General features: G+C 48.1%; 1 protein-coding gene across 1 annotated transcript in view; it reads right to left on the reverse strand.

The window, feature by feature from the left end:
* Window positions 1-1,093: 1,093 nt before the first annotated feature.
* Window positions 1,094-11,502, reverse strand: part of LOC147412311 (serine/threonine-protein kinase PAK 3-like) — a 31,073-nt gene continuing 20,664 nt past the window's right edge. Inside the window, exons 10-15 of the mRNA XM_086481480.1 lie at window positions 10,140-10,252; window positions 9,141-9,258; window positions 8,217-8,314; window positions 7,582-7,780; window positions 2,714-2,851; window positions 1,094-1,183 (exon numbers count right to left, since the gene is read on the reverse strand). Coding sequence (XP_086337606.1) covers window positions 1,094-1,183; window positions 2,714-2,851; window positions 7,582-7,780; window positions 8,217-8,314; window positions 9,141-9,258; window positions 10,140-10,252 — 756 coding nt within the window. The remainder of the gene's footprint in view (window positions 1,184-2,713; window positions 2,852-7,581; window positions 7,781-8,216; window positions 8,315-9,140; window positions 9,259-10,139; window positions 10,253-11,502) is intronic.

The following is an 11,502-nucleotide window of genomic DNA, read 5'->3' on the forward strand; positions in this document are numbered from 1 at the left end:
GGCAGTAGCAGCAGTGCCTGTAGCCGATCCCTGAGCCTACGGCTGGGCTGGACCAATGACACACACAATGGGCAGCAGCAAAAGGGCCTGACTTTCCAAACACAACCTGCCACTATTGCCTCACGTTTGCAATGGGGTCACACCAGCCCCAAGCACCCGGGATCCCTCAGCACAAGCAGGGACTTCAGGTGACAGGCCCTGGGCTCTTGGAGCTTATGCACCAAAGGGAGGTGGCGACTCCCTCCCCAGGCCAAGCTCACCCATTCAGGGCCGGTCTGCTGCTGCTTGCCTCCCCGAGCGCCTTCTTCCCGCCTGGCTCTGCGGATGCTGAGGCTGCTCTGGGCTCTGCGAGGGCTCTGCTGGGGCTCAGCACCAGGCAAGGCTGGGCCCGCTCTCACCTCACGTTTCTCTGGCAGCTTTGCATCAGACGAGCCCTTTCTGAGCACACGGACTGATCTTTCTGCTCTTTCAGCTCAGGGACACTCTCACCCAGGCAAACAGATTGCAGTTAGTGACACAAACCACACTGTCAAGAACGAAACACTGCATGGTCACAGCTGAAAGCCTGTCTCTCCACAGGAGCTCTTGCCTGCCCCACGCCTCATTCACTGTTGGTTGGAAATGCAGTTTCACTTTCTTCCTCCTCTAGAAGGACCACGACTGGGCACATACCAGCGAGTATGTACTGAAAAGGCAGTGCAGTCGGCAGCTTAGGCATGCAGGAGACCCTTCTCCAGTTCCAAACCATACCAAAAAATAATCAACCGTCAAAGGGACTTTCCGTCTCTAAGAAACAAGTGACAATTTAAAAGTGAATGTACAGCTTATTCACAGGGTGAGAAGGAAGAGAATCTTTCAACTCAGTTTGCTTTACCTTGGAAATGGATGAGGCAGCAAAGCATTTTCGGTCATTACCTCTCTGTCTTAAGCCGTGTTTCATCTTAAAAATAAATGAAGGAGCCAGAAAGCAGGAAGAAGACAAACCATACATTTTTACTCGAGGGACTGGGTTGGGTTAGGGTTAGGGGTTAAGTTAGAGTTTTGGTTCTCACTCCTGCGCTGAGCTGGCATGGGAGAAAGCCCCCCTGAAGCGCTAGCAGCTGCTGTTCTGAATCGCTTCCTTTGCTGCAACGATCACAGGCGTCAGGCTGGACAGAGGCTGGGCTTTCTTTAGAAACGGATGCTGCCCACAGGAAAAAAAAAAAAAGAAATGAACCATTACTTTCCAAACTCAGTTACTCACGGGCTCAAGCAGTATTCTGCTGGTTACCAGCAATATGCAGAAATGGGACTGAGGGGACCACCTGCACCTGCGCCTGCAAGTCCAGTCCCTTGCCATCACAGGCCATCATGGCCCATCATTTGATTAATCCATTTATCAAGGTGTCTTCAGCTTGCTGGCAATTTTGCCCTGCCAGTGCTCTGGGAATGCTGCTTGCTGTCCCAGGGCCTTGTTCCTTTCAGGAAACTCAAAATGCTCACTTAGGTTCCTGTTTTCTACAGACACGGGCTCTTTTAGTGGTCAGAAAAGAGGAGGGGCACAAGCTATTCCTCAAGGAACTCCAGTACCCCTAGGAAATGTTTATCCCAGCAATATTTAGGCCCATGTGTTCTTCCGAAGGCCACTGAGGTCGAGAGAAGAGCAGGGAGACAAGTGACAGAGCGCTGATGGACTCAGCTCTGGGTTGCAGGGACAGCAGCATCTACCACCCCATGCCCTGCCCCTCCTGCGCTGCCTGGCACCTTCACAGCAGGGACAGCCAAGGGGCACATGGTGCCACTCCCTGTCTGCCACAAAACCTGGCACCAAACCTGCAGCAGTTTTCATCTACTCGACTATGCCAGGCAACAGAAGGAGCTGTGACAAGTCCTGCTCAGCCGTCCCCGTTTTGCTGGCGGAAACCTCTAAGAGTGGGGCAGGAGGGACAAGCCGGGGCCGGGGCCCCTCTGGTGCTCACAGGGAGCACCCACAGCCCCTTCCTTCCCACCGCCAAACCTCTGACCGCTTGGCTGGGACTGACTTCACTGCGTTCCTCCCTGCTCATCTCTCGGCATACACCAGTCCCCAACACCATCTCAGGCCTCTGCGCCTGCTATCGTTCCACTGCAGTTATTTTGCCACCCTGTAAAACTGAACACACTACGAAAACACAAAATAGGGCCAGAAAAATGACCAGAGGGATGGAACACCTCCCCCGTGAGCACAAGCTGAGCGAGTTGGGGTTGTTCAGCCTGGAGGAGAGAAGGCTCCGGGGAGACCTTCTAGCACCCTTCCAGTGCTTAAAGGGGGCCTATAAGAAAGATGGGGACAGACTTTTTAGCGGGGCCTGTCGCAATAGGACAAGGGGTAACAGTTTTAAACTAAAGAGGCCAGATTCGGACTAGATATAAGGAAGAAATTTTTTACATTGAGGGTGGTGAAACACTGGCACAGGCTGCCCAGAGAGGTGGCAGAAGCCCCATCCCTGGATGCAGCTCTGAGCAACCTGATGCAGCTAAAGATGTCCCTGCTCCCTGCAGGGGGGCTGGACTAGATGGCCTCTAAGGGTCCCTTCCAGCCCAAACCACTGTATGATTCCACTTGTTTTTCATCTGAAAAGCACCGAGACTGGAGACTAACACGAGGGGGCTCCATCTGATGCCTTCGAGCTCAGCTGATGAGAAAACCATGACACAGCGCAGCTCTTTCACCTGCAGCTGCTTCGCGTTTTACCTGCAGAAGGTCCTGGGCAGACCCTCGCCTGCCCACGTCCACCTCCAGGCAGCAGCTCCAAAAGGCCTGAAACTCAGCGCACAGTTGCTCGCGGTTCTGCAGCTCTGGTGTCCCGTTGGTCGCTATCAGATCCATCGCCTAGAGAGACAAGAAACACGAGACTCCACCTGTTTCTTTCTTACCCAGAACTGCTCACAGAGAGCCCATTTTTTTAAGGTCCAGCCTCCAGTGCCACTTTCCTCCCTGGCAGAGGGTTAGAGATGATTTTTCTATACCTAGAAAAAAAACCCTGATGCAGCCACAGCTACTCCAACATCAACGTGATCTCGCCTTGACAGCTGATTGCAGTGGCTGACCTAGTGAGTAGGAACTCCATCAGCAAAAGCACATTTGGCTTCTTTGTGCATCGACACCAGCTTTACTGGCTATTTTAAAGAGTGAACTTGGTCCAGCTGTATTATTTCAAAGGATTCTGACATAAAATGCACCCCTGCAGTGCTCACCGCTCCCTAAAGTACAGCTTCCTTAAAAGACAGGTAGTCCAGATTTTTGCTCTGTTCTAGATAAAAATGGTAACTAGAGTAAAAAAAAGTAGATCCATCAGCTTATTCCTCGGATAAACAGAAACATTTGGAACCTCATTTTCAACACAGACATGTTAGCTGCGTGCACAAATATATTTTGAAGAAAACACGTAACTGGGCAGACAGGAGCCACCCGCAACTATGTCTTTCCGCAGTCTCCAAATTCCAGATCAGCAAGTCTTCCTGACAGACCTCATGCCAAGGAATTAGAATGTAATTTTGCAAAACATCGGGCGAGCTTTATCCAGGGAGATTCACTTGTGTCCTGGTTTGGGCTAAATCAGAACTAATTCTGGTTTAGTGCTTTTAACTTTTCAGTTAAGTCTCCTCTAACTAACAGCATTTTCTGAAACAGCAGCAGGTTTTTCCAGACAGTGACTGCTCCTAGCAGTGATAAGGCCTGGTGTTTATAGTTCATACCAAGGAATGGTATGCAGAGAGGCCCTTGCTTATACTTGTTCTTATGGCGACCAAGGTCACTGCTAAATCTTGTACTCCATGTTGGGGTGCCAGGAGTGAAAAGAGTCGCACCTACAGGGAGGAGCGAACTGGACAGGTGACCCAAACCTGACCAACAGAGTATTCCATCCCATAGACGTCATATTCAGTATAAAGCTGAGAGATCACGAGGGTCTCGCGCTTCGCCTCTTCGTCTCTTCCTCTCTTCTTCGATGGCCGACATCTGAGGAGGACTGATCTGTGCATCCCTGAATCCAGTGCCTGAGTCCAGCTCCTGTATCCCATCCCTGTCTGCTGCCGAGTCCAGCCTGGGACTGCCCCAGTGCCAGCCCTGTGGTGTGGTGGTGACGTATTGTCATCAGGGTGGGGGGAGTTGGGTTCGGTATTGGTTTTGTATATATTTGTACATATCGTATATATTTCATTTTTTCCTTATTCTTATTATTATCTTTTCTTTTATTGTTATTGTTCCATTAAAGCTGTTTTAGTTTTCTTTTCCAAACCGTAAAGTCTCTCTCCCTTGTTCTCTCTCCTCTTCCCTTTTGGGAGGGGAGAGGGGTTAGTAGAGAGCGTCTGTCATTCGTTAGTGGCCGGCCCAGCCTCAAACCGTGACAACTTGCAACCAAGGTCTAACACGTGGAGAAGCTGGACAGATGAGTTCATTCTGCTTTTGCAAAACGTTCTTCAGAAAAGGAAGACAAACGTTTTGAACTGTTCGAACCTAAACTTGCAGAGTATGTCCCAAATATACAGCAATAATAACAGAAATAGGCCTAGGAGTCTTCCATACAAATGTCTGCCATGACAAGAACAGCTCTGCGCTACTGGCATTTAAAGAGACGGTGGCCAAAGAGACTTTGCTCTTATCCTCTTAAATGCAGAGGAAAATTTCCAGGCCTAAAAAGGCAAATGAACTATCTTAGAGTAAAAACAATAAAAGGAAGTTTCTCTACTTTTCCCACGAGAGAAGTGTCACAAAATCAGCCTTGTCCCATCCATCTGCAGCTGACCTCAGGCACCAGGCACAGCGGTGAGCCGGAGGGCCTGTCCTCACTGCGGTTAAATTGTGCTGCCCCAGGGACGTCCCTTCTCCTGCGGTAAAGGAACACAGCACCCATGCCAGCCTTGGGAATTTTATTCCGGCTCCATTCGCCTGGCTGTGAAACAGGAGTGCCGGGACAAAGGGAGCTCTTTCAGTTGCTCCTTTCTTCACAGAACACCAATCATGAGAGTCATCTTTAGCTGGGTACTGCACCTTTTAAATAGTTCTATGACCACAGAAAAAGCTCTAGGGGAATCTCAAATACCTTCTTGTCACGTCTCTTTTGCTTTCCTGTGATCCAGCTGGCAGAGAAAAGCAAGTACAGTCCGAAGGAAACGAGTGTTTGCAGTAGCTGCAAAGGGGCAATAAGCTCATCAATTTCTTTAATGTACCCAGAAACAAGAAGGGATTTGGCATACAGCTGCCGCTGCGGTCTGTGAAAACGATACCCTCAAGTTCTCCAGGGCACCCAGATACATGACAGAACAACATACAGATGATTTAGCAGCCTGAAACTGTAGAAGATCTGCAGCATTTGGAAAACGTGCTATAGTTTTGAAGAAAACTGATGCACTCTGGTTAACAAATGAAAAAGCAAACAGAAATGCCTAGGATTTGGTTTGTTGGGTATTTTTAAAACTGAAACTGGGGAGGTCCACCAGCATTTCAAAGGACATTTATCACACCAATATTTGTCCCTCAGGCCCCAGGCATACGCCTGCTGGAAGGAAATCCCAGTGAGAGAAAACAAACACCGTCACAGAAATATCCAGGCCACTCTTGGCTGGAAAATGGTTCATTCCTGTGAGTTCTGCATCGGCTGGAAAGAACGTGAGCAACAGGGGATGCATTTGCTCTACATGTGGAAAACAACAATCATATCTACATTCAGACTGGTGTTACCTCTATGATCAATGATCCTTTAATGCCCTTATAGTACATTTAGGTATTTCGACTCCTGTCAGTAACAGAAGCTGCTGCGTGCCTTGCGCTATTAAAACATTCATGAAAGTTTGAAAGAGCATCCTTTGGTTTCCAGGCTTCGCAGAACTCCTTGGATGGGGTCTAAATGTGACTATTAAACCCAACAGCTACTGTGCGCCATCAGCTAAAAACCTGACCTACAAACACAGGTCTTGCTTATCAGCTCTCCTGTCTGGATGCAGCTGAGAGCTCTCGCTGCACTCTGTGGTTCCACACACAACAGCAGAAGGATCCTGTCCCTGTTGGGGATGATTCACCTTCATAAAACCAGCTGGGAACTGGGGAACTTCAGGTGATCCATCACAAGCTGTTCACTGTTCCCAGCTCAGGGGCAACAGCCTCTGCCCAAGAGCCCAGGAAGCGAACACAGATGGGACCAACTCCAGGTGCCTGATTTTAACCTCCTGCAGTTTTACTCAGGCACCTGAAGACACCGTGAAGCTCTAAGTGCTCAAGCTGATCTCAACTCCCGCAGTAGACGAGGCATGTGTGGAGAAAAAGAGCATCTCAAATAATCTGGGCAAGGGCAGGAATCGCTGAATGTGAATTTGATCAGAGAGAAAAAAATCCAGTTCCCTGCCTCACAGTTGACCTGAGGCTTCTCGAGGAGCCCTAAGCAACCTTTGAGGTTAAGGAAGCTGGGAATTTTCAGCCTCCAAACCAGGGACACAGGCCTACTGCCACCCTGCCAGCTGCGGTGCACTCAGCTGACTCAGCATCAGGCTGAACCCAAACCTCTTTACTTCTTCTCCACCCTCAGGAGGCGGCACAGTGCACACCGCTCCTCCTGTGTGCACTGGAACCAAAAACCCCAGGCACCTACCAAACCAAAACAAGCCTTCCAAGAAAACTCAGGAATCTTTGTTCAAACAGAGCGGAGGACTGACACTGCTGTAGTTGTTGTATTCCTTTCTTAAGCAGCCTGCCTGGGGGTATGTCCTGACCCTTCTGCTGTTTCTTCTCTCAGCCTGCAGCACACAGTCGGGGTGCCATAGACCAGAGAGAGCACAGCCTTATTGCTACGAGAAAAGCTACACATCATGCTCTATTTTAATTCCAGCCTTAACACAAATTATCTATCTATACACATGGTCACAATTAATTTCCTCATACATACCTGCATCCCTATCGGGAATTAACTGTGCAGCACCTAACTTTGTTCCAGCTACCAGTCATGAGGTTTTATCTTGGTATACATGCCTCCACTATCACACACTCATTTGGGATAAGAGCTGGTCGTTTCATTGTAAGGAATGAGGATGAAACGGAAAACTTCAAAACATTAAAAATACTTTTGTTTACTACAAGTTTCTGTGTTAAAACACATTTTCAGAAAGTCATTTGCTAATGAGTAATTATGGCATTTCTACAAGCAGCGACATTTCCTGAAAGGCCCAGGTAAGCCATCGTCACTGACACCAGATGAAAAGACTTCTCCGCCTGCAGACACAGCCGGAATGCTTTTCAGAAAAATTCCCCAACTGGAGAAACTTGCCGCGGAAAAATCGCTGTCACTCAGAGATACAGCTCCAAGAGAGTTCAAAAAACATACCAGGTATTTCAAGCCCAGTTGAAGGCAGAGATGGCACATCTCTGACCTGGCTACATGTCACTTCTCTTTGGAGGTCTTCCCCTTGACGTCACCAAAGCTACAGGAGATGCTGTTGTGCTGCAGTGATAGCTTTAGAAGTGGGCCATGGGGGAACTGGTTCCAGCTGACGCGGCTGGGTTTTTCCCTCACAGGGGACTAACGGGATCGATTTGAAAGACAGTGGTATCTGATTTTATGTGCACCTTACCCTGAGAGGATCTTCATCAAGGTAAGGAGGCTGTCCTTCCGCCATCTCTATTGCCACGACCCCAAGCGACCAGATGTCCACCTTGGGGCCGTAGGCTTCTTTCGTCACCACTTCTGATGCCAGCCAGTATGGAGACCCGACCGCTGTGCTCCGTCGGCTCTGCTCAGGGCTGAGCCGAGCACAGACGCCAAAATCAGCCGAGGAGGAAAACAAGTGGTGTTAAAGGCAGCTCGAATTAGGAAAGCGAGCAAAAGAAATCCCCACTCTGTGCCCGAGAACACGGTGTGGAATCTATCTGGAAAAGCGGCCATGCTCCGTTTGCTCAGTGCTGTAGCCACGGAAATGTTGTTGAATTGGCCACTTAACCCCCCCCCCCTCAAGTTCCATGCAGTGGCTTTTATTGACTTGAACCGTTAGAGTGTAACTGCCTCCCTCTGGAAGGGCCACACACAAACCAAAGCCACTCTTGACACCTTTCTCCTTTCTCTGCCTCCCTGCACGTTGGAACTGTGCTCGGAGCTGGCAGCAGTGGTCAGCGCATTACCACAGGCATCCCTTCTGGGGAACTGGCTGTCAGTCAAAAGCAGCCCCGTGCACAGCCTGGGAAGGCTACGCCTGACCAAGAATACCCACCCAATTTGACAGTCCCGTCCACGCCAAGCAGAATCCTGTCGCTTTTGATGTCCCTGTGAATCACCTGCTTTGACTGAAGGAAATCCAGGGCTTGCAGGCACTGACAGATGAAAAAAAAACGTGAGGGTAAAAATTAATGACCTGATTTCATCACACAAGAAGGAAATGCCTCTAAAAGATTTAATTTCTAGATGAATTGTCAGTAATGACTGAATACCGCGCTGTCAAGAGGAATAGCTGCTGCTTCAACACTATTAAAGTAACAACTTTCCAAAGGAAGGCATATCAGGTTTGGGAAGAGAAATGTCCATTACTGTCACAGACTAGCCCCTGAAAGCACAGGCAGGATGGCTGCTGCCACAACCAGTGTGCTATCTCCATCCGTATGACAAACTATTGTTTGCCAGAAATGAGAAAGTCCCTTTCTTCGGTGTGAAGTGGATCACTGTTGGGTGGGAGGTTGCAGGACAAGGACCTTATTGTCAGGCTCTACAGCAGATTTGGAAATAGCACCTTAGTCATTTTTCAGGAGCAAACACCATTTTGGGTGGAATGCTATCCTTTTAAGCTGAGGACTCTGACAAATGAGTCTCTCCTTTGCCTTGCTGTTCTTTTAAAATTCTGCCACCAGCATGTTTGCTTTTACAGGCAAGGAATGCAGTACAGACATGCTCCAGGCAGATGTTGAGAAGAGTACAACTAAAAAAAAGATAGAGATAACACAATAACAGTGTTGAAGAGTGTAATGACAGAGGACAGTAAGTGCAGTGACACTGGCAGGCAGTTCACTTAAGGTGATCTTTCTTTTCCGTATCATAAAGCAACGCAGAAACAAAACTCTCAAGACAAAATCCCTCATGATCTTACCACCTGTTCACCAGTACCATCCTGTCCGAGGCAGAGGAAGCACACGCGGGATCCCTCACCTTCCTACAGACAGCTGCCATCTGCCCTTCCTCCATACAAAACTGGGTAACATCTTCGGTTAAAGCGCCTCCGGCCATGTATTCCATCACCAGCCAGAGCTCGTCACCGACCAGGTGGCTGAAAGAAGAAAACAAGGGCACTGAGATGAACAGGCACAGCTAAATTACCTCATGGAAAAGACTGCCGGTGGCTTTTCTTTCCAGGTCATTTTTAAATGAAGACACAACAACATGACGAGACGTTCCTTCTAGGCTATACAGGGCTTAGAATCTGTGCAGCCTAAACGAGAAAGGCACATGAGTGAAAAATCAGATGTCTTAGATGGCAAGCAAGGGAAAATGCAGTTTACTAACAGCAAAGATAAATCTGGAACCAGGACATAGCACATCATCTGGTTCGTCATCTTAACGCATCAATCCCGGGATTAACTCCAGAAACAAGGCAACACAACTTTCACAGATGTCCGTGGTAGGCGGGGGTGTACCACTGAGGACAGAAATTGGTCGACAGTTTGGAAAACCCTACAGAAAATACACGCAGAGACAGGAAAAACAATCTAAAATCTGGCAAAGGACATGTTTCTGGAAAAAAGAACCTCGTCTTCCTGGCATCCACAGTGATAGAACATAGTGGGAACAGCCCAACAGAAATAATTTCTATGATGATTTATCAGCACTTATCACAGGACACAGAAAATATGATTGACTAAAAAAAAAAAAAAACACCAACAAAAAACCCCCATCAAAACAACACAGAGGTAGTAAATTTACAGGCTGTTGTTTTAGTAAGCTATGGCTGATCCAGGGTGTTGAAAACAGTCTTCAAACTCTGTATGCCAGAAAAGATTAATGCAGACAAAACACAATCTTCTCCCATAAATTGTAGATGAGTAGATAAATAATAGAGAGGTCTATGTTCTGCCAGAGGCCAGAAGTTTTTTAATCTTTTGCTGGTAGTACGTAAATGCACATTCACAAGACAGTACCAGAAATACTTACCTGTCTAAATAGTTAACAACATTGGGGTTCCTATTTTCCCTCATCATCAGGATTTCATTAAGAGTTCGTTCCTTTTTGCACTGTTGTTGGAGATTCATTTGTTTTATCGCCCCCTAAAATGACAAGGAAAACCATTCATTTGAGCAGTCTGTTGCACGAGATCAGAATGAACCTGGAGGGAGTGTTTTTGGAATGACGTAGCAGAGCTCTGTGGGAGCGTAGCTCACTGAAAACAGGCATGGAATGCTAGAGGGCCTGCACAGGGAAAACTCTGTTGAACAGTTTGTCTAAACTAACATAGTAGGCCTCAAGGACGCTTCGGCCTTGAGGGTCAGAATAGAAGGATTAGAAGCTAACATCCGTATGAGGCGGAACGCATTAGTATTAATAGTAAAGTGATAGGTAGAAGCAGATGACTGATGTATGTATAGCACAATTGGAGTTTATGAAAAACTGCAAGTCATGATGACTTTGGAAAATTATGCTATATAAGAAAGTGCATCTGCACAATAAAATGAGTTTCCTGATATAACTCATATTGAGTCTTTTGTGGATTCTCCAACTCCCGTCTCCGCAAGTGGCGCCCGAACAGGGACCTGAAGAATGAGCAGGACTCACATTCGGGGAAATTAAGGAAAAAGCTCGCCTCTGCAGCAGAGTTGGAGCTCGGCGGAGAAAAGGAGATAAGAAAACAGGTGGCCCATCAGGGAAAGCCGGAAAAAAGAAAACAGGCGGCCCATCAGGGAAAGCCGGAGAAAAGAAAACAGGCGGCCCATCAGGGAAAGCCGGAGAAAAGAAACTCAACACTGCGGTAAGATAATGGAAAAAGAAGTAACCTTATCGTTATTGAAAAGCTTTCTGGGAAAGCTGGGTGTAAATATTGGAAAAAAGACTTTAATATCTCTTTATACTTGGGGATATGTAAAAGGACATTTCTCGGACTCAAGCACATTGTTTGATGTGTCCGAGTGGCGTAGATGTGGGGACTCGTTATGGGATGCGGTTATTGATAAGGACTGAACGGCAGAAAGGCTGGGGGCGCCGTGGCGGGAAGTAACTAACTGTTTGAAAAAGTATAAAATGGAACTATCGGTGGCGGCTGCCGCCGTGAGACGACTTAATGCAGTCGAGAGTTCGTTGGTATTTACGAAACCCCAGTTGTCTCCTGGGTCTGAGGTCTTCCCGCTTGTGCCACCATTTCCCCCCCCCCCCCCCCCCCCCGATGGGCAGTGCCCTGCAGGGGGGCCGAGCGCACTGCGGGAGGAAAAGCGGTGACTCACATAGTTACCAGGCAGGAGGAGAGAAGAGGAAGGCGCGCACCTCACGACTACGGAATCTCACCCTGATCAGACACAGACCGCGA

This window comes from Leptosomus discolor, unplaced genomic scaffold (genome assembly GCF_034619465.1).
Source record: "Leptosomus discolor isolate bLepDis1 unplaced genomic scaffold, bLepDis1.hap2 HAP2_SCAFFOLD_31, whole genome shotgun sequence".
Classification (NCBI taxonomy): Eukaryota; Metazoa; Chordata; class Aves; order Leptosomiformes; family Leptosomidae; genus Leptosomus; species Leptosomus discolor.